We start from the raw sequence: 22,613 nt of genomic DNA on the forward strand, positions 1-22,613 counted from the left end.
TGTATATATACATATATAAAACCTTGTACTATGCACTGTGCTTGCCAATATGCATATTGTGGAAAGCTAACTTTTTTCTGACAGCAAAAATCACTTTCTGTGTTCTAGATTTTACCGCAGCATCTTTTGTCCATTTCCGTAAATTAGTGTGATTTTAATCTTGCCCTTTTTGATGTTTTTCTATATCATTTTAGACAGTTCTCTTTTATGTTTAGTTGGATTTTTAACAAAGAGCATACAAAGATGTAAAGAACAGAAAACACAGCATAACTCAGGATAGATATATGGAAACATTCTTATTTTTGAAAGCCTTTCAGAAACCCTATAGCAAAAAAATAATAATTTAAAAATAAAGGAGTGTTACAGGCATTGCCTGACAAATGAGAACGTAACTTTTCTATATATTTGTTCCATTCTGAAGACGAAGGAGCATCTTGGTCCATAAAATTAATTTATGTAACAATACAAGCAAAACCAGAAAATTTAGAACGTAACACAGCAACTTGTGGTTTCTACAGAAGTGACAATTGTGTTAGCAGTGAGGAGCCCTAAGGGCTGCATCTGAGCTGCAGACCCACCAAAACAATACTGGCAGCACAGGAAGTTAATGTTCCCAAGGCATGAGTGCTGTGCTGTAACCATTTCCTTCGTGAAGGAAGGAGCATCTAGAGAGACGGGCACTGTTCTCTGGTTTGGTGTTTCGTATTTGAGAGTGCGTGTCACTGAGTAGAAGTTCCTGGTGCTAAATGAGTGGAACACTGATGCACAGAAAAACTTAATAAAGTAAGATTTTTCAAAAAGGTTCCCATGAAATAGTGTTATTATTTAAAGGTGGCATGTATTTTTTAACTAATGATCTTTCTTTAATTCAGACTACAGTGTTTCAGAACCTGAACCATTCAACCTAAAAACGTCTGAGAACATAACTTCCTCAAACTTTACTGGACAGGTGCCAGTAACAGTAAGACTATTTGTCATTGGGAATTCTGGTTATCATCCCATTTTCTACAGCCTTTGACAAGTTTAAAATCAAAATAAATTGAAGTGAAATGATCTGTAAATGCTTGCAGCTCTTAAAGATATTGCCTCCACTTTGTAGGAACACAATGTCACTTTAAAGTTCAAGTACTCTTAATTTCTCTGTCGTGCAGTGTCTTCACACTTGTTTGCTTTCCCTAGTAAAAAGAGCCTCTCTTTCCAGCATCTGGAAGGTGTGGTGGATTTGTTCAGTTGGTACAAATAATAATTCTTTCCCTGCCAACCTTCTCCTAATTCAGTCTTACAAAATTGTTGTAAAAGATGAGTTCGTGGATTGTACATGCAGACCTAATCAATCTTTTTGTACATTCTCTGGTATCCACCATAGCAGAGTAGCACATGATCTTAATATGCATACCTAAATGATCATCAGTGCTATTGATGTTTTAAACTCTTAACATGGGTTTCAGAAATCAGATAGAAGTATTGGCTGCAGTCAAGTAAATAAGGAAATTGGGAAGGCTGCAGCCTTTGAGTTGGTCATCCTCCTGTGTTACTGCGGGGAACAACTGGAAGTTTCCCCCTTTAAGAAGGTTGAATTTTAACACTTGAATATAAAAATGTGATGAAAATGACTGCCAATAAAGCACATTTGGAAGTGCTAGATTTATTTGAGGACTCGTCAGTTGTTTTCTTCTCACCATCTTCCTTATGTATCCCTTTTGCTTGTTACAGCATTTTATTAGTCAATGGAAAACATTTCCTAGCAGACATCTCATCTTACCCTGTGCTGTGCAGTACCTCACAGAATAGGGTTCTAGCTGGATGTTCTGGTGATGAACAACACGATGAGTGACTTAGCGGTTTTTTTTACCTATATTTATATTGCGGTATGGATTTTGAACTCCATATCCTGCACAGCAAGTGTTGTCACTGCGTTCTGCAGTGCACTCTTGCAGTGTCTGTTCCGTTGCAACAAGACTGTACAGAGCAAGAGCGCTCTTTCCACTGATCTTAAAGGCCTGTTTCCTTACCACTACACCTTAAAAGGAAGAAAATGAGGAAATTAAGCCTTGTGACACCTCACACAACCTAATACAAATATGATGTGCATCAAAAAATAAGCTCGTTGTCCTACATTCTTGTCCCTAGACGCCTGATAGCCAAAGTGTTTTAATATATTTACTTTACTGGGTAAAGCCCTGTACTAACTCGGAGTAGCATTGATAAGAGTCTTATAAAGATGGCTTCCCTACAAGCAGAATTAACACTGAGGTGTAGAGACATTGTACTGCAATAATAGGAATGTAGAGGAAGATGATGATTTTCCCCGTAATTCTCCTTGATACTGGGTAGTGGTATGTTAGTGATCAGCAACTTTAAGCAGTACAAAAAGAAAGCTTAGGCTTTCTTTTGGATGTAGAAGATGCATCAGCATGGGAATTAATAGCTATCACAGCATGAGAAATCTCAGATTTACCTCTAAACTTCTGTTAAAATATATATGTATGTTGTTCTTTTGTTTTAAATGGTATGGTATTGTTTAAACATCTAATACTTTGGTATTTGGTGTGTGTGCAAGCACCGTGATTTTTTTTTTAAATAAATAGCTTAATGATTAGGAGGTATGTATCATTTAGCAGGAATTTATTAAATGATAAAGTAATTTTAATATGTTGCAATTTTAGTTTAATGTTTTATACTTTTAGTTATTCAGCTTTTTTAATGAGTTTTACCACGTTTTTATATAAGCATACAATGTGAAATGTAGCTAAGGGTCTTTTTAAAAACTGTAGCTAACAGGCTTTGTTTCACTTTGGCAAGATGCTATGTTCTGAATTTGTTCTAATCTAGTAAGTTCATTACATCTTTGTTGCTTTGTATTTTAACACAACTTTGGTATGATTACAGTGTCTTTGAGCAACTATTCAGATATTGTATATTGTAGTGTAAGATTTGTCTTCTCTTTCCCACTTCCTTTTGCTTCTGCATTCTTTTCAATGAGGCTCCCGACTGAATATGAGAGGAACGGGAGATTTGAGGGCTCAAGGTGAGGGTAAAATTTTTGTTTAAAATGTTACTTAGGTGAGTTTGAACCTTTATCCCCTTGATTATGTGGCACAGTGGCTTCAGGCAGCAGCTTTTGTTTTGTTTAAGGCTTTGAAACTAAACAAAGAAGCATTTTTGTCTGCGAAACAGCTATTAAAGCATTGACTGGCTTGTTTCTAAACTTTCATCTTTCATGTTGCCTTTTCCCTTGTGTTTTTTTGCATTTTAGTATTTATAATTTGCTGTTGTCTTGTAGATCTGTAGGTAAATGGTGTCTAGTGAGACTGCAGATGTGTGGGATAACCGCTGAAGGACATTAAAATATATTTTTCATCTCCAAAATCACAAATGACTAAGCTATTTTTCATGTTAAACTCTTCCTCAAATCTTCATATCAAAAAACACTAGAAATCAACAGATTTGTGTTCATTCCACCAACTGTTTTCAAGTAGAAAAGGCTTTCTGAAATAAAATGAGCATTGAATAAAAGTTGGTGTTCCTCCCCCTATCCCTTTTGCCAGTTCTTGCAGCTTTATTAAATTAAAACCTTAAAAGAAAATACTCTTTAATTTGCTTGCTGATGTTTGTAACATCTGGCAAACCACATAGCTGGATTTGACAGCATAATCCTATGATTCTCACAGTTACTGGAAGTCTTTCTAATAGAATGTAAAATTATGAAATGTGTTATCTTTGTGATAGATTTATTTTGTTTTGACTTTGCTATTGCTTTTTGTGTAACTTTTTCATAGTTGTTTGCTTAATGCTGGGAGAAGGAAGGGATCATGTAACCAAAAATTCATTGCCAAATATTTTAAGAAAGAGTTTGACTTAGTAATTGTAAACTGAACTTTGAAGTTCAACATGAGGCCTAAACTGCATGGTGTAGGGTCAATTAGGTTACGTGTTTTCAGAAAATATTAAATTATCATTGTCAGTATATTAAAATCTCTTGCCCTGGGAACAAGTAAATTTGAAGAGATGACTGACAGCATGTAGACATTCCTAAAGTAAATCTGTCATTTTTTATCCTAAAGGTCCAAATGTGGCTCCTTACTCTTTAGCTGCACAACCACTGATTTTAATGAAAGTGGAAGGATCATTATGAACTAGAAATTTCTGGAATGTTTCTTTTTCATTATCCTGAATAACCTTATTTCTCCTTACCAAGGGAAAAGATTAAAAAAAAAAAAGGCAGATTTGGGAGATGCAGCCTCAGTATTTTGTGCTTTCTTAAAACTGCGGCAGTAATAGGAAAGTAGGAACCCTTTTACCTAGGTTCTTTGCTAACAATGTCAAGATGTTTAATAGTGACTTCCAACTTTCCCTCCTGCATTTCAAACTCCAAGGTGCTTAGTTGCATAGCTTCCAGCAGTGAAAGACTTCATCACTTTAATACCAATAACTAATGTAGGTAAACAAATCACTGACCAATTTAAAGACAGAGTATTTCCACCCTGTTGAAAGTAACTCCAATATCCTACAATACAGTGGTTCTTCAGCGAACCTCTCAAACGCCTATCTGTGAAAATAGTGATTTCAGAGTGAAACCCATGTAGCCCAGAACTGGGTGGCAAGTGTTGGGCCTGGGTCAACAGGCAGGTGACCCAGCACAGGACCCCGAGCTCCATTTTCCTTCCTGCTGGTTGCCTCTGCGGGGGCACGCCATGGCCCTTCCAGCCCTTGGTCCCCAACCTCCTGCACAGGAGGAGGTGCTTGTTGCCGTTGTGTTTGTGTGGGTACTTCCCATGGCCCAGCACTCCTGTGGGGCGGGCTGGGCGCCATTTTGTCACAATATTTTGTCACACATCACCAAGCAGCTGTTTGAAGTTCCAGAAACTTCTAGAACCAAGCTGATGCCAGGTGCCCCAGGCCACATGGCCCAAGAATAGGACTTTGAGCAGCACCCAGCTTCAAACTGAATCATAGCTGATGTGTGTAGTTACACAGTAAGGTAACTTCCTTCATGCTCCTGACTCCAATGACTTCCAGTTGTTTCACAAGTCAAACCTTACTTTTGTTTCAGTCCCAAACGCTAATGCTTTATCTTCACTGTGTGTTTGTGTAGCTGTGAGGAAAATGGGGTGCTGCTCACAGCCAGAGCCCCTAGACACTGCTTTTGTACAAGTAGTGTGTGTTGAGTGTGTTTGCTTCACTAACACAGAACTTGGAGGAAGTCTCTTGCCCTGCTAACTAATAAATTGCTGTCTTTCAGCCGCAATGTAGCTGTGGATCAGAAGGATGAAAACAAGGAAGCCAAGCCTCGCTCGCTGCGTTTTACGTGGAGCATGAAAACCACCAGCTCCATGGATCCCAATGACATGATGAGGGAAATCCGAAAGGTCCTGGATGCCAATAATTGTGACTATGAACAGAGAGAGCGTTTCTTGCTTTTCTGCGTCCATGGAGATGGGCATGCGGAAAACCTTGTACAGTGGGAGATGGAGGTGTGTAAACTGCCAAGACTGTCCCTGAATGGAGTTCGCTTTAAGCGGATATCGGGAACATCCATAGCTTTTAAAAACATTGCTTCCAAAATTGCCAATGAGTTAAAGCTGTAACAAGAAAAATAGTTAAGTTGTAAATTAGTTAGCAAGTGTTTTTGAGAATTCCAATGGAAATGTATAGAATAACATTTAGGCAATAACTTCTGCATCCTTCTGAATAGTGATATTAAAAAAAAAGCTGCTGAGCTGGGAGGGAGAGTTGGACTTTTTTATAAGTGCACTACAGCATTAAAGTTGCCTACTATGTAAAATATTACCCCTTCTGCTTTATTTCCATTGCTCCTAAGTCTTTGACAACAAATTGAAACACAGAATATATTCATTTAAATATGCCTCCTGTTTGTGTGGACGTGTGAATGTACAGTATGTGTGTATAATATATAAAGTATTATATGTAAACAATTCATTTACAACATCGAGCCTGTACCAGTACCTCTTTTTGGGCTAATTTTGGTGCTAAAAATTGAAATGGCCAAGGAGGAAACACTTGAGTTAATATTTAAAATAACTGAAGAGATAACCAGTAAACGCAGGTTTACAGTTCACTGCTGTGTTAAGGAAAAAAAGAAAGTGTGTGAAGGGTTTGGATTTACGGTTGTGAACATTAGTCCTGTTTTCTAAGTAGAGCTCATGAGATTATTAAAAGTTCACTTTTACTGAGTAAGTCTTGCATTATATTTTGCCCACCTATTTATTATTTAAGTCTGAATCAAAATTTTAAAATGTAGTTGATTTGTGCATTAAAATTTGGGTAAATGCTTCCATTCTTCTGCTTCTGCTAAACTACTAAAATTGTATCTTTGTCCTTTTGGTTTATGAGTATTGATTGCAGCTAAGAGCGTTTCTCTGTTGCTCCACAGTTCCTCTACAGAACGATGCAGCGCGCTAAACATTGACTAGTGACTTTTTCTTTCAGACCAAGTTCTCCACGTTAGACTAGGTCAGGCTGATACAAAGCACAAAAGGACTCTCAGACAACCACCATGTTTTGATGCAAGTCACCACGTCCGAGTCAGTGCCATTCTGAGGTATTGCTGCAGGTGTGGCAGTACTTTGCTTTCTGGGTGTCTGCAGTATTGAAACCCAAAAGTGGGAATCTAATTTTGCTACTGATCTCCTCCGTTGTAACATCCAGCGTACTAAACTACAGCCATAGGCAGCAGCAGTTGAACCTTTCCTTGCAGCTCTCTTCCAGCGTGCTTCCACTTGGCTCTGGTTGTATTGCTTTTGACGGCTTTATGCCAGCTGTGTCTCTAGATTCTGCTGAGGAGTCCGTTGTCACTTTTGTGACTTACAGTGTGGAAACCTACCCCGATGAACTCTGATGGCCAACTAGCTTTCTGTAGGACACGAAGCTACTATCGGATGGTCCCCACTTCTTAACCATCACTGTGGTGAGCTGGATTTGATTTTTGCAGACTAGAATCAAGAGATTTCTTCAGGCTTTGTTTCCTAGTGATACTCAATTTATTTCATGAAGGACTTCTGTAGATAATATCCCGCATTATCTACTTGACTTTTTGTATTGATGTTTTATGGCTATATTTCAGTGAGGCACTTGAGCATGTACTTCACATGTGCTTTAAACTGGAGCCGAAATTTGCATTTTAAATTTGCAGTGAGCTAATAGTTATTCATAGTACACAGTTCAGATTTGACACGAGGTGAAAATGCAAACCCCTTAATATTTTGCAAGTTAGTTCTTGTGACCTGTAGTCTGTGAAGGCAGCAGACTTCCCCCCTCTTTCCCTAAGCATTGATATTGATTATGCTAGTTTAAAGGGTAATCATAGTTGTTAAATGTAGTAAATATTCCTGAATTTGCATTTTATTCTCTGTATATTCTGTATCCTGCCATGGCTTTAGAACTCCAGGTGTTCAGTTGGAGTTCAGTTGGCTTTCAGTGCTCTGCCCGTGCCTGTGCTGCTCGGTATGGTTTTTGCCATGAAAACTCCATTTTGTAATAGCAATAAGACATTTCAGGGCAGTCATTGTACTTTCTCAGGTGAAGAGTCACCTATCGTTTCACTTCCTACATTTTAAGCACTCCTCCAAATGTATTTTTTTCACCTGGCAGTGCACTTTGTTGTCTGAGCTGAAAAAGTATTCTGATAAATGATGTAAATCTGTATTTGATGGAAGTTCCAAAAGGTTTCATATTAAATGTTTTCTGAAATACTCCATTCCTACTTCACCTGTTAAGTATGTAATTGTTTCTAAAAAGTGCACCAGTATCATACTTTGGATATTTAAAGTTTGTACTTAAGTATTTTTCTTAAGGTGTTTTCAAAAGGTTCTTTGAGAGTAAATCTGTATTTAAGGTATTAAAAAAATGACTTAATATGATCAGAAACAGTTTTCAACAGATTCCTTCCCAAATACCTTGTAAAATTACCAAGTTGCAAGAATATACCCTTGTTTCTTTATCATACTGCACGCTTACTGTTCAAGCCTCTAGGAGCTGCCCGGAAAGGAAACTGCTTCCTTCAGATCTGCAAACTTCTTCAAATCTTCAGCTTCTTCCAAGAATGCAGGCCTTTTTGTTTATTCATCTGCTTTGAGGATCAGTGTAGGTCTATCAGTGCTTCTGCTGATACAGCTTTGCAGCACTACAGCTGTTTTCTCTCTGCATAAGAGATGAGTTTTAAAATTAATCAGAGGCCAGCATGTGGTAAGGATGTAGCAGTGGGTCTAGGCATTTTAAGATGCATGTCTAGCAGCCCAAGAGTGTTTTTTTGTAATAACATGACTGGTGTCCTGGAATGTGGTCTGAATGTAGTGTTGGGGTGAGGGGAGGGCTTATAATGAGCTTGTGAATGAAGTTTTGCATGGCTAAAACCCATGTCATCTATCTGATTCTGAAGATGTCTCTTGGTTAATCGGTAGAGAAAAATGTCTTCAGAGTTATGGGAGAGGCTGACTGCTTTAAATGAAAGTGTTTTTTATAGATACGTACATGGAAAAACTGAACACTGAAGAGGAATAAATAGGTTCAGATAAACTTTTCCTCATATAAATTCTATCTATACTTAGGCTTTTTAAAATGCCTTGGTTTATTTTACTTGTCATGGAATAGACATAAGACAAGGTTTAAGGTCTTGGACCATGCTGAGAAACAGGGAGAGGTAGTTCAAAGGAACAGCTAGTGCTGCTGATCTAGGGAGTAGGTTAAGGGAACAGCTAGTGCTGCTGGTCTAAGTGCATTGCACGTGACTTTTATTCAAGCTACAGCATCTGGTCCAATCTTTGTAGATTGAAAGGTTTTACTAGAGATTTGGGCAAGGTTCATATTTTTTCTCTTGCATTATGGTCAAGTTTTGAGATCAAATATAGTAAGACATTGGATCACAGATTTTTTAATTATAATATTTTCTGTCAAAATAATCTAGATTTAAATATGAAATAAAATTAGGACCTAAAATTAATATCACATCTTTGTTACAGAAATAAAGCCAGAAGTTCAGGCCTTCCAGTCATACAGGAAGATTGCAGCAGATCTGGAGTTTAAATACAGATCTCCCCACTTCAGCTATAAGCTTAAATGTACGGGGACCTATTGGGATAACATGTAGAGGCTTTAATCATCTTTCCCACAGCTGCTGTGTCATACAATGTGTTATGGATTGCAATTTAATTAGGACTACAGTCAACCTAGAGAACCCTTTCCTCTGTTAAAGACATCAGCTAGAGCAGCAGCACATGCACGGCTTTGGGTCAAGACCCACTTGCTCTGGCTGGTTTCAGTTCAAGTGCTCACTCAGTACCAGGCTGGGTATGGGCAGAGGCCACCAGCGAGCTACCGTAGTGGTCTCTGTGTTTCAAAGGTGGTTGAGGCTTTCTTGCAGCACACTCTCTTGATCAGCTATCCAAGACCAGGTCTTTTTCTTAACTTGAAGAGTTAAATATTCAGAGTATCTTGACAGTAGATGATATTTTCTACTATTTAGGGGGTTCTTACTGATGTAAAATTTTTCTCTAATTCACATTGCAGATGTTTAGGAAGCATTAAATAGTTTTGGAAAGCTGATCCCACTGTACATTAATATTTAAGCATGTAGATTTGCAATTTCCTGTGTTTCTGTCAGCATGATCTCTTTATAAGCTTTCATAGAAGGGCCCTGGTGCTTTCCTGTCAGGCTAAGTTCACGTTATTAGAAATCACTAGTGCTGCCAACTAAGCCCCCAACCTGAAGTTCTGATAACGTGTGGTTGTGACAATTCCGTGTTTGACCAGAATTTTTCCCTTCAGTAGTAAACTGTTTCGTTGACTTCACCACTGACCATTGCTTTGAAGGCTCTGTTGCTTCAAAGAACAAACTGTCAGCCAGCAGGAAGATACATAAGTTTTGGATGAAAGCTCAACGTGATAAGAATTTTTTAAAAGTTATACTGCTTCATACCAAAGGCCCATCAGTGTCCAGTGGTACAGCAGTAGTAAATGCTTAAGGAGGGGAAGAAAGAAGACATACAGCAGTCCTTCTGTGCGTGCACTCCTTGCTACCACTTAAACTCACTCAAATAACTCTGGTTTTCATGTTCCTATTTCTTCTGGTCTGCCACCAGGTACTGCCTCCAAGCAAAAGGGCTAGATAAAATTAGTAAAACCATGAAGAAATGGTCTTTTCTGAAGCTGAAACAGTCTTGCATTTGAAGCAAAAAAAAATTAAAGATTCCTAACCCCTCTTTTTCAGCCTTCTAAGCTTTGCTGTGAACAGTGGGCTTTTCATTCCAGCAATAACTGAAAACAGAAAATGCGTCAATACTGACTGACTCCTGTAAGTATTTGTGTACAGAAGCTATTTTCAGGGTATTAATTGCCAGTTGTGAGTTCATACTCACCTGCAAGTGCCGTTAACGCCCTGTAGCGGATGTGACTTAGCAGGTAGGATCGTTATAGCAGGAGAAGACAAAACTGCTTTTGCTTGTCTTTTGCTACATGTGTTGGGTGCTCAGAACTGCGTGATCCGAGACTCAGCCGTGAGATTCGTGTGAAGTGCCCGTGGTTGTGGTTGCTGTGGGAACCGCGGTGCTGAATTTCAAGGCATGGAAACGCCGCCGTTCTCAGCCGCCGCTTTGATACCTGTCTGTTGTTGTTTAATATCTGTTAGGAAATTCGGGGCATAAAGTATTCATACGTTTTTATATTCATATAGAAAACAAAGGATTCATGCGCTTCGTGTTTCCTTGTAGTCGCTGATAGGATCACCCTGAATGTATTAGGTGAATAAAATCAGCTCTTCAACCCTCCTATTAAGAAAAATAATTCTTTATAAATGAAGAAGCAAACCTCTGCCGCTGGCGCGGCCCCTGGCTTTTCCATCACCTGCTCTGCTGTTTGCCTGGAGGCCCTGCTGGGCATCCCGAGCCCCCAGCCCTGTCCCAGGGGCTGCAGGAGGGCAGGTTGCAGTGCCGGCAGCGGCCGCAGGGTGCCCCTCCAGGGCCGGGGCTCGCCGGGAGCAGCCCCAGGGCCGGCCGGCTCCGCAGGGCACCAGCACAGCAAAAACCCCCGGCTCGCTTTTCTCCAGTTTCCCCAAAAGCGACCCTGCTGAGCAGGGCAGACGTAACACCCAACAGCTAAACGCCTTTCCGGCTTTTTGGAGTCCTCGTTTTCCTGTTGGGAGATGTAATTAATGAAGCTGCTCTGCTCTTCATCCTTTGGTAATCGCTCTCATCAAGGCTGTAAGTTGCAGCCAGCCCTTTCGAAAATAACCCGGGATCGCTTGCCATTTATATTGCGCTGTGTTAAGTAACTCCGTAAAGCCTTACGCCTGGCATTTTCCATGCCTGGAGTCTGTTTTAATCTTCAAACAAATCTTGTCACTCGTGCTTTGAGCAAGCAAGAAATGAAACTTCCTTATTTGCTCAGGAGTTTTTCATGTTACATATTTTGCTGAGGCTTTCACTTTTATTGTAACCAAAGTTTGCAGCCGGGGGATTAGCAGTGGCTGGTGCTAATGTTTATGGCCCTGATGTTTGGATTCCGGGAGTGGAAGTGTAGAAGCTTCTTCTTGCAGCTGATCTCAGGCTTCGTGTTCTTTCTGCAAAAAGAACTCCTTGCTGCAGATAGAGCCAGGAGGAGCACCGAGCCCTTGGTGTGCCTCGCGAGGCTGCTCTGTACCAGAGTCACGGCATTGGTGAGCAGAGCTCGGCGCTTTGGGCACAGGCATGCACGAGGAGCAGTGAGCAGAGCTTTGCTCTCAGCAAGTTCTGCTCCTCGTCACCAAGAGACGTGGCAGCAGCCACCAGGAGCAAATGTGTTTGGTCAAATACGTGTACTTCAGTGGTTTTATCTAACTGACCCCTTTGTCACCGCCATCTGAAATTTACTGCTGTCTTCTCGTCTTTAGGAGAGATGAGCATTGGCTGAACCCTCCTGGCTGAATGCTGCTTCTAATTAAAGTCTAGATTCAAGTAACAGTCAATTTTTGAGGTTTCCTCTGCTGTCAGAGCTCTGTGAATCTCTCCAGACAGGGTAAGCGCTGTTCTAGCTGGGGAAAGAGTACAAGTGCTCCAGGGCCCACTTAAGTGTCTCAACACAAGTCTGTGGTACAGAGCTTGGCAAACGGGAAGGCGTCTCCTCAGCGTTAAATTGCTGCAGCAAATCCTTCCACCTGGAGGACGGCTGAGCTCAAGGAAGCACAAGACTGTAATGAATTGTTGAATTCAGAGCAGTCCAGTGACAAAGAGGAGCAGGAGTCATCCCATCTAGATGACTTTTGCCCCTCAGCGCTTTCCAGATTTCCCATTAGGGAAGAGAACACTGCACCAGCAAGTGCTTCCATTTTTCTCCTCCGTGGCCCTTTGGATCTGCACAGGGGAGACATTGCAATTGCAAGTAGTTTTCACAAGTTATGAAGGGAAAGAGAGCAGGTGCTGTCTGGTGGTGGAAGAGGAGCTCTGTGAGCACCACCTGAAGTGGCCTGGGGTCATATGGATTGTCAGGCCCAGCTGCAAACCTCCCTGCACTGCCTCAGAGTGGTGCAAACAGCTCTTGGGGTAAAGTTGCAGCTTGCAGGGGCTGCACAGGAAGGCCCCTTCCTCCTCTGAGCTCTCAGGTCTCACAGGGCTTGCAGGGACTTCTACTCAGATCTGTTTGACAAACCCAGCTGAAGCCAGCTTGCAGGTCCACAAGTTACAGGGAGGACAGATCCAGCAGACGGGTACACGTGCTCACACAGTGCATGGCTGCATAAAGCTTATTTCTTCAGGAAACTGGGCAATAAAAGCCCATGATGGTTCACAGCAGACACCAGATCCCACAGTTGAGGCAGTTCTCCTTAAGCAGTCGCTTTTCAGGTCAGAGCTGCACTTGGGGGTGAATTCTGGTAAAATAGGGATGGATTCAGTTGAGCACAAGAGAGCTGAGGTTTCATTTGTGTACCTAATGATGCTGGTAACTTAAAATATTTATAGCAAAGGAAAACATAAAATGGGAAGGATGAGAACTAACGTAGGGGGAAACACACTGTTTAAACCATCTGTTACCTGTATCCAGCATCTCTCATTAACTTATTGTTACCTTTATCCTCCCCTTCTGCCCTATGACAACATGTGAGAACAACAAATATTTCAGTCTTACCCTTGTATGTCACGTGGATGATGCCATTTTCCAGTTTTCTGTATGTCTTGGAAGCAGCAGCATTCAGCATTTGGACTGCAAGGCTGAGTTTCATTCATTTAGCGGCTGAGTTAGGGGAAGGGAGGGGATGAAAACAAGTCCTAAATTTAGAATGAGCCAAACATAGACATGTTGCTAATGGAAAACCAAAAACTTGGAAGTAAAGCTCTGGATCAGCATGATGGTGCATTGAAATTGGTGGTTTGCTGACTGTACCTGTTGCACTCATGGCTCTAACTGGCCCTTTTATCTTTACTAACTGCTCAGACACATGTCCTGGCTGGGGGTGCATCGGTGCTACTGGCAGTCACCTCTCATGCAATGTCATCTGGTGGCAGAGAAACAGAGATTTGTACTGAGAAATTCACCGGTGATGTGGCAACACTGTGAGCAGGGCGTTGCAGAGGATGAAAACGAATGAGGCCAAATTGTGACCTCCCAAAGAGGTCTGATTCCTCTTCCCCCACCCCTCACTCCCAGGATGGTGCAGGGCGCTGTTATGGGGCTCTCCTTTGTCCTGCCACCACTGCTTGACCTTTGGAGCCTGGAGACAGAAAAAGGTAATTTCTTGCCCTTACCAAGTCTAGGCTGCACTGGCGTGCTCCAATGGCTGTAGAAGCCCCATAGCCCAAGAGGTGGGAGACCCCGATTCAGCCTGACAGTGGCTTCCCCCCGAACGCAGAAACCCTTCAGCTGTTAGTGCAGAGACATAAACAAGTGGCCCATCTCTGCTATGAGTTCAGTAGTGTTTTTCCAACACGCACCTTTTTAAAAAGACCAGCTCAAATTTACATGTATTTTTTAGAATAATATCCAATTCTTTGTTGTACCATTTGGTGGGGCTGGGATGTCTCAAGCCATGCCTTCTGCCCAGCCTGAGCACCCTGCAGCCTGCTGGGGGGCAAATCCAAGAGCTTCCACTTCTCAGCATCCCCAGCAGTGTCTTGGAAACATCACAGTAACTCTGTCTTTTCAAAGGAAATTACCACTGGAAACAGCTCTGAAGATTACAACAAATTGAGCCTACGAAGTCCGTGCTCGTCACTGTAACTTACCCTCCCTTAGCTACCCTGTGGACAAGCAGGCAGGCTGGAGACATCTCCAACGTGTGGGTCACGCTGGCAGTGACCTCTTGTGTGGTATTGGCTTTGTCGAACTGGCTGTGCTAGAGGAAGATTTTCTGGCTGCCTCTCACGCTGCTTCAGTACGCAGTGAAGGGGACAGGCTCCATAGGCGTCTGTAAGTGCAGTGCAGGAGAGCTGGCTTCTCCAGCCCTGTCTGTGACTGCCTAAGCTGCAGCACCCAACACACGTGCTAGTGCCAGGCTGAAGGCAAAACAAAGCCTCAGGCTCCTCTCCAAGGGATGCAGAGTGATGTCTGGCCTTGCTCCTGCCTTGACACATCAGGGCTGAGGCATGGGCAGCTTCTGCAGCAAAGGTGCTCTTCATGTAGCTTAGGAGGACCTCAGGCCACTCTCTGGCACCCTGAAGAATGGCTTATGCTGCTGTAGAAACCTTCAGTGTACACACAAAGAGAGCATGGCCATCAGCAACCCTAAGCTCCCAAACCAGTGCTTCAGACTGTAGTGCAGCGAGTTGTCTGCCCTGCCATGTAGTTGTACAATTTGCTGTTAAGTCTAAAAGGCATGTGGCCTCCTTTACCCACATTTCTGGGGCATACGGCAAAGGAAACTAGGTGTTAAGCCAAGTAGGAGCTAGAATGCAGCTCTGCTCAGCCTTGATGCCATCAGAGACAAAAAGGCCTGCAAGCAATCCCACTCAACAGCTGCGGTGTGGAAAATCCCAGAGTGGGCTGAGATTCAGGAAAAGGTACTAAATCCCATCTCTGAGAGTGATGGGGTCTCTAAGTAGGCCATCTCGCTCCAGAGAGTCCACACAGACTGTATGATCCCAGTACATGGAGGACAAGGGGGTGCCAAGAGGCAGAACGCAGCCTGAAGCCTGTCTACATTGTGCAATTAGTCATTTACTTCTGTGTGCGGTTTTGGGTACCACACGGTAAGAAGTACATAAAACTATTAGAGTGCGCCCAGAGGAGGGCTACAGAGATGGTGAAGGGTCTGGAGGGGAGGGTGTACGAGGAGCAGCTGAGGTCCCTCGGTTTGTTCAGCCCCGAGCAGAGCAGGCCGAGGGGAGGCCTCATGGCGGCCTGCAGCTCCCTCACGAGGGGAGCGGAGGGGCAGGCGCTGAGCTCTGCTCTCTGGGGACAGCGACAGGACCCGAGGGAACGGCATGGAGCTGGGACAGGGGAGGGTCAGGCTGGGTGTTAGGGAAAGGTTCTGCACCCAGAGGGTGGTTGGGCACTGGGACAGGCTCCCCAGGGTCACAGCACCAAACCTGTCAGAGTGCAAGCAGTGTCTGGACACCACTCTCAGACACAGGGTCTGGTTTGTAGGTGGTCCTGTGTGGAGCCAGGAGTTGGACTCAATGACACCTGTGGTCCCTTCCAACTCGGCACATTATGTGATTTCTTCTCCAGAACCAGGAGACCGCACAGAAATGGAGCAGAGTCCCAAAGAGGACAGGCTGCAGCACTGACCTCCCTGAGGGAGAGACCCACTTCTGTGCCATTTTTTGTGTTACAACCCAAGCATATTCACCAGTATTCACTGCTGCTGCCTTCCTGCCCCCAGGAACCAGCCTGGTGGGTGTGGGAGAAGACCCACAAGAAAGAAGTTCCCATTCCTGGCACATCCTTCTCTAGTTGTACTTTTCCACAGACGAGCACCCTGCTCTTCTGCCATCTTCCTCTCTGTCACAGTGTCCTTGGCAGGTGGCAGTGGAGGAATGCTGCATAACCATAGCAAAAGCCTCTTCCTACCTCAGCCAGTTTCATTTCTCTTTTTTGGCCTGAGGCCAGGCTGGGTTGGGGCCAGGACATTTCCTAGCCCATATTTCTCGTCTAGTTGCTAGACTAACTTCTCCTTTTGCTGGCTGTTCTGCTGGCTGCTACGTGACCTTGCTTTGGAAGGCCCTTCCATGCTGGCCAGGCTAGGGACTGTGTGAAAGAGGAAGGGCAGGGCCTGGCTGCGCACATGGGGACGGGTGCTGCTTGTGCAAGTTTGTCACAAGGCAGGAAGAGCAGGAGTCAAACTTTCCTAAGGCTAAGTCTCTTCCTGGTTGTCTCAGACTTCTGGATGAGTCTGGCTGACGTGGAGGATAGCAAAAGCTCTCTGTTGGTAGAAATAAGCAGAGGAGGTTGTGAGAAGATCCCAAATTTTCTTCTCAGTGAAGTAAAGCAGTAACTTCTCAGTGTTGTAAGGATTTTGCTGAAATTGTTTCTCTCCTGGAGAAGAGAATGGAAAGGGGATCATAGCATCCAAGGATGCCCAGGAGGACCTTCAAGCCTGCATTACAGTCATGGAGCTCAGAGAAGAACTTGGAGGAGTGACTTTTTTTTTCATCTTCCATGGGAATGATTCATCAACCCCATGATTATCTGTCCTGTGGGCAAGTGCTGCTGTACTTTTCAGAGGTCATAAATATTCAGTCAGCTCAGGCAGACGCTTGGCCAGCCATGTCTCTGGGGAGCCAGAAAATCTCTTGAATCCTCACCATAAGGATCTGATATCTGTCTGAAGCAGTGCTGAAAAGGGCTGTTCTCTTTCACAGCTCTGGCTATCGCCACAATGTGGCTGCCTGTGTCAGAGCTGTCTTGCATGCATCCAGGAGAGGAGAGCAAGGAGTTGAGACCCAGGCATAGTGTCTGAAGCTGGGGGACATGTCCTAAAGTCTCCCTGCCTGGGTAACTGTGACCATCTCACCACCACTGCAGAAGGAAACAGCAAGTTTTTTTATGAATCTCTTACCCAACAGCAACCAAGAAAAAAAACGTAGTGTTGGCTCTTGCTTGGGCTGTCACACACTTGAATTCAATGTTTTCTCCCTTGGCAGAGAAGAAGCGAAGCCGCCCTCCAGTTTGGCGCTAGCTGAGAGCATCGCCACTTCCCCTCCTGCCTGGTCCCCAGAGAGGTTCCTGGGGTGCCAGCTGGGCTGCCCCGTGCCACACACTGCGGGTGGCGTCCCCAGATGATCTGAGGGAAGGAGCACTTGTCACCAGGAAGCACAGGTCTCGCGGATGCCTTTTGAAGGCACTTGGGAGCGGGCAGGGCTGAAGTACCGAGTTCCTGGAGCAGGAACGTGCCGGAAGCCTGGAGGAAAAGCGGTCACGGAGATAATAACAGCAGTGACAATCACGAGAGAGGGGACTGAGCTCAACACAAAGACAACCCGTCGACTGAAGCAGACATCTGTTTCCGTGGAAAAAGTCTTCTGTTGCTGTGATGAGCCTGTGCCCCTCCTTGCCTTCGGGGAGCTGGGAGGAGGAGAAAAGAGGGAAAAGGAAGGACAGGGGTAGCCCAACGCACTGCTGGCCAGGCCTGGCTGAAGGCAAAGCCCCATGTCTTGGTGTGCACATACAGAAAAGGGCTTCTGGTCCATGGGCAAGGTTTTCTGAGAGGTAACCCCGTCTACTGTTTGCAGACAACACTATGGCTTCTGTGAACACCTGAGCCAAGCTGAACCTTATCAGGGTGGCAGGGTCACATCAGCAGAAACCCTAATGCACTGGAGGAAGCATCACAGGAGGCTTGCAGGTCTTGCAAGTCCCCTTGGTGGGGGTTGCTCCAGAGAAGCACCACCCAGGCGGTAGGAAGGGGGAATCAGTTCCTGGGACCCGTCACCTCTGCAGTGGGCTGCCCTGTTTGTAGCAACGCCCTGCTGCGCTCCAGAGCTGCACCCTTCACAAATTGAGAGCATCCCCAAACACACCCGAGCTCCTGACGCGCTTGCCAAGGGTTGCTGCCTCCAGCCTGCACGAACACCAGGACAGCCCAGACTTTATATCCTTTAATAGGAACACCGGGCGGCTGCTTCTAGCGCAGGCAGAAAGGAGCATTCCCCATTCAAAGCCTGCACGCGGGAAGCGAGAGGACCGAGGGGGAACTGAAATGCCCTGATTTGGAAGTCTCTACTAGAAAGGCAGCCGTTCCGTGCGCCTGGGCCAAGGGAGATATTTTTACTCAGCGTCTGCTCAGTGTAGAGACGCCAGCCCGCGCTCCTGGCCCCAATGAACGTGACTGTGACCTACGGCAAGTGCGGGAGCTACTGCCAGCTCCTTAGCACCAATCCTGCTTGGGGTCAGGGCTCGCTGGCGATGCCACATGGGGGGCTGCATCCCTCGCCCTGCACCTCAAGGGGCTGCCCTGCTCTGTGCAGCTCACCCCACGTCCTGCACACGGTGGGGCTGGGAAGGGAGATGCTGAAGCATAAACAGGCGGCGTGTTTAAAAATAAGCTGAGAAAACAGCGAAGCAGGAGGGCATCGCTCCCGTTTCCATGAGAACGAGGGAAGGAAGCTGCCAGGAGAGCCTGGCTCCGGCTGCGGGTTTCCTACCGCGCTGTCACGCGCTGATGGGCTTTCTCCTTGGCTCGTGCCTGCTTTTACCCCCTTTCCTTATTCGGGCTGCTGAGGATGGAGCCTGGCTGCCATCCCCATACACTGCAAATGCTCCTGCCAGCCCCGAGCCCTTCTGCTGCCAGTGCCAGCACCCGGACTCGAGGGGTCCCACGGCCCCCAACAGCCAAAGCCTCAAGGGCAAAGCAGAGTCCCTGAAACTGGAGGCTAGGAGGGGGCCACATCTGCTCTGGGGTGTTAGTGCTGGGAAAGTGAGGGGCTGCACCAAGCTGGGTGGTAGGGTGACGTCCCCTGTGGTGGTCTCCCCACATCGGCGGGAGGTGGCCTTAAGGGGGAGCAGCGTCCTCAGCCGGGGAGGAGCAAGTGGACCGTGGGGCTCTTCACCTTTGATAACTTGCTTTTTTGCAGTCTTCTCAGTTCCCACAAGACGTTCGGCAGGCATTTTCTCTTTCTGAAGGGCAGGCAGCAGGGAGAGGAAAGGTTGAGCTCTCTGGAGACCTGCGTACTTTATTTTTACTTTTGTTTTTGTTTCTTTAATCTGGAGGAAGGAGCAGACTAAAAGTGGCTAAAATAAAAATCCAGCTAGTTGGGACAAAAATACTTTGTCAAAATCCTTGCCCAGGGCTGTGAGTGAGTTTGTGCTTGAGAGACGTTCAGCTAAGGGGGGGATTCTGCATGTCAAACCCGGATTTTATATTTTCTGTAGTCCTTCTGGAGAAGAGGAGCGACCAGACTCCAAAGCTCACCTCCAAAGCTGAGTGGGAGGGCAGAGGACCACGTCCAAGAGGGAGGCACCAAGAGCCACCCTTCCTGCCCAGCCCCAGCAGAGCTGCTTCCTCCACTGCAAACAGGGATAAAGATGCTCCCGGAGGGCTGGTTAAACGCCTGCGTGATGCTTTGCAAAAACTGCGACTTTATACAGAGGCATAGTAACATTATTACTGAGCCCAGCATCAGCTGAAGGAGTGGTCTTGTTTTCTTTTCCAAGCCAGAGGCTGGGGTTTCACAGTTGTCGATGTCCCCGGCCCCAGCCCTGGGGGTTTCCTTCCCCTGGGTCAGGGTCACATCCCCCAGTGAGCAGCTGCTGCTAGTGGGGGCTCTGTGGGGTTCTGCCTTGGAAAGGAAAGGAAAGAAATTACTGCCAAGCTGTCGGAGCTTCTCAAATATACTTTAGCTGCATGCTTTGTGCAGAGTGGAAACGACAAGGCTTAAAATAAATATATATTTAATCTCCATCTTATTTTGCAAATATCCTGCAGTCTGAGTCTGGCTTGATAAGAGTCTTTCACCGCAGTTTACCTTTCTGAGAGGCTCACTTCTGAGGCCCAAAATATCCCCAGGAAGGGCTCGCTGGGAAGCTGCAGCCACTCGGACATGGCCGTCGTGTCCCAGCCTTGTCGCAGCCAGCGCTCGGGGGCTTTCTCGGGGTGGGGAAGAAAGGCAAGAAGGGACATGCTGGGCAACAGCACGTGGAGGATTATGCGCCAAGTTCAAAGATTAGTGGTTCTTTTATTGGGTTTTCCCCTGAGCTCAATAGTAACTGATGCCGAATGGCCCGCACAGAAGTCAGAAGCAAAGATTAATCAAGGCTTAGCGATGGGGGCTTGTGTTTGGGAGGGCGGTGGGGCTGAGAGTGCAGCAAGAGACAAAGTGCCCCCCCTTCCCCTGCTGGCACCCGGGAACATACTTCTTAGCATCTTACCAGCAGGCACAAGTCATTTCATCCTGCTTCCTGGTGTTCTGAACCTTTTTAATAACCGTTCAGCCTCGAATAGCGCTTGGTTTTATAAGTGCATTTCATTGTTTCTCTGTATCTTCTTGATGTGCATAATGCAAAACCCTTTTAGGTAAACTGACGTGTTTTCAGTGATCCCTTCTCTGGGTTAGCTTTAACTTAAAGTGAATAAACAGAGCTGAAAGGCAAATCAGCAGGGCATTTTAAACAAATCTAGAGGATGGCTCTCTGGAGGAGCTGTTCCCTGCGTAGGCTTCACTCTTGAACTAAATTGTATGAAAAATCTCAACGTGGCCACACCAATGGCAAGAGAAATGGAGATGACGGAGAGAGAGAAGGAGGGTGTACAGGTACAGCAGGAAATAATGGCTGAAAGAGCACATAGGCTAAATACGAACATGTGTCATTGCTGTTTTTAACACTGATTATATAAAAGTATTTGGAAAAGGCACACTGACCATCTGCTGCCTGTGCCCCTTCAGGGGCTCCAGCTGACCAGCCACTCACTGACCTTTCTCATAACCACTGCTTGAAGCCTGTTTTTTTTTGACTCCTTGTCAGGAAAACAAACACACAAACAAAACGACTAAAACTTCCATCTGCTTAAAAAAAAAAAAATACAAAAAACGGCAGGCATTTTGGGAGAGCTTCCTTTGAGGATGCTGCCCCCAATGCAGTTTTGTGACGCAGCCTGTCATCGTCACCATCACTCTGGTGTCCAAGCAGAAGGGTTTTTCTCGACAACCCTCCACTCTCCAGCATCGCCACTGTGGTTATACCTGCAGGTATCTGCAGGAGTCACGGAGAGGCTGGGACCAGCACTGCACGGAGCCTCCTTCTCATGGCCTTTGGAAGAGGCAGCACACAGCTCTGCCACCGTCCCTGCCCCTCAGGGTGCTGCTGGCTTTCACCCAGCTCTTATTTTCATGAGCAGAAGCAAAGTTTGTGAAACCAGCCGATCCCCTCCCCGTGCTGATGCTGTCCTTGTCTCCTTGCTCAGCCCGGGCAGTGGCACACGCTGCTGCCCCCCACGGCAGGCAGCTCCCCCCCCATACTCAGCTGCACGGGCCCGTCCTGCTGACAAGCCTCTCTGCAAACCACAGGGCTCATTGCAAAATAAGTAAACAAATAAATAATCAGCCCAACGAACGACCAAACCGAACCACCAAGTACCAGAAAACACGCAGCTTACAGCTCGCGGTTGGATGCGTGCCCTGCTTGCTGGCAGCGTGGTTGTGGTAGCCTGGCACCCAGACGTGCCCTGCGCCCTGCTTTACAGCACCCCACGGGGGGATTAAGTCAAAGTGAGCGCTTTAGCAAGATAAACAGGGGCTAGAGGACACCTCGGCAGCCTTATTCTGCTCAGGACTTTACGACAGTTGTAACAAGTCCTCAAACCTCTCCCGAGGTTTTCTTAGGATTTGGGAAATGGGATTTGGGATAGGATCTGGGGTTTCTTAGCAGTGGGACAAAGCTGAGCCATTGATTCCTGGTGGCCCTTCCTGCCCTCTGGGGTGGGTGCAAGGCTCAGGGCCACAGCAGCCACCCCGCTGCAGGAGCCCCATGCCACCCCCGGGCAGGGGACATCCCAGAGGGACAGAAGCAAGGGGCTCCCTCCAGCTCTGCATTAAGACGCTTGGTGATGCTTTGCCTTAAAAAAAAAAAAAAGCCAGCCCTTACCCTGCTGTGGCGAGGAGCAGACTCTCTGGGGCCATGGGCGTTCGCGCCCGTTGCAATCCTCTTCCCATGCAGGTTCCCACGGGTATCTCTGGAGTCAGCTCTCCCCGGACAAGTCCCAACTCGGAGGCTGTTGCACAGCAGCGAGCCGACCCGATGCCGTCCCTTCGCCGAGGACGACCCGCACGGTCCCGCCAGCCTCCCGCTGTCTGTCCTCCGTTACAGGAGGGCTCTGCTGAGTAGCTGGCCCTGCCGCCAGCCCCAGGCACCATTTGGGGTGGTTTGGGGGCTCTCTGAGCACTCGGGGTGCTCCAAACAGGAGGCAAAACGTCCAGTGTGCGTGCTAAGCACCCCTGCCAGACCCGGGTAATGAACACGGATTTTCGGTTGCATTACATTCACTTACCTGCCAGGGTTTCACTCACTCCTGAGTAATCCAGGAAAGTTTCACTAGGCTGAAGTTTTTGCCTTTCAACAAAAACCTCGATGTTTCCGTTCGTCTGGGGTCTAACAGGTACCCTTGCTAGCCACTTTCCCAGGTGTTGGGCATGAGACATTTTGCCACTTGAAGTCTTATATGGGTTCTCATGCTCTTGCTCACTGCTTGGAGGAGG

General features: G+C 45.9%; 1 protein-coding gene across 3 annotated transcripts in view; it reads left to right on the forward strand.

Moving 5' to 3' along the window:
- The window catches only part of MARK3 (microtubule affinity regulating kinase 3), a 61,919-nt gene extending 56,057 nt beyond the window's left edge, over window positions 1-5,862 (forward strand). For 2 of the 3 annotated variants that reach the window (XM_035551247.2, XM_035551246.2), the window contains one exon: window positions 5,243-5,862. In XM_035551247.2, coding sequence (XP_035407140.1) covers window positions 5,243-5,588 — 346 coding nt within the window. In that variant the 3' untranslated portion in view covers window positions 5,589-5,862. Of the gene's footprint in view, window positions 1-2,983; window positions 3,029-5,242 lie in introns of all 3 variants that reach the window. The other variant, XM_035551245.2, reaches the window with a different exon arrangement.
- The last annotated feature ends 16,751 nt before the right edge of the window (window positions 5,863-22,613 follow it).

The sequence above is a fragment of the Cygnus atratus genome, chromosome 5, assembly GCF_013377495.2.
Source record: "Cygnus atratus isolate AKBS03 ecotype Queensland, Australia chromosome 5, CAtr_DNAZoo_HiC_assembly, whole genome shotgun sequence".
NCBI lineage: Eukaryota > Metazoa > Chordata > Aves > Anseriformes > Anatidae > Cygnus > Cygnus atratus.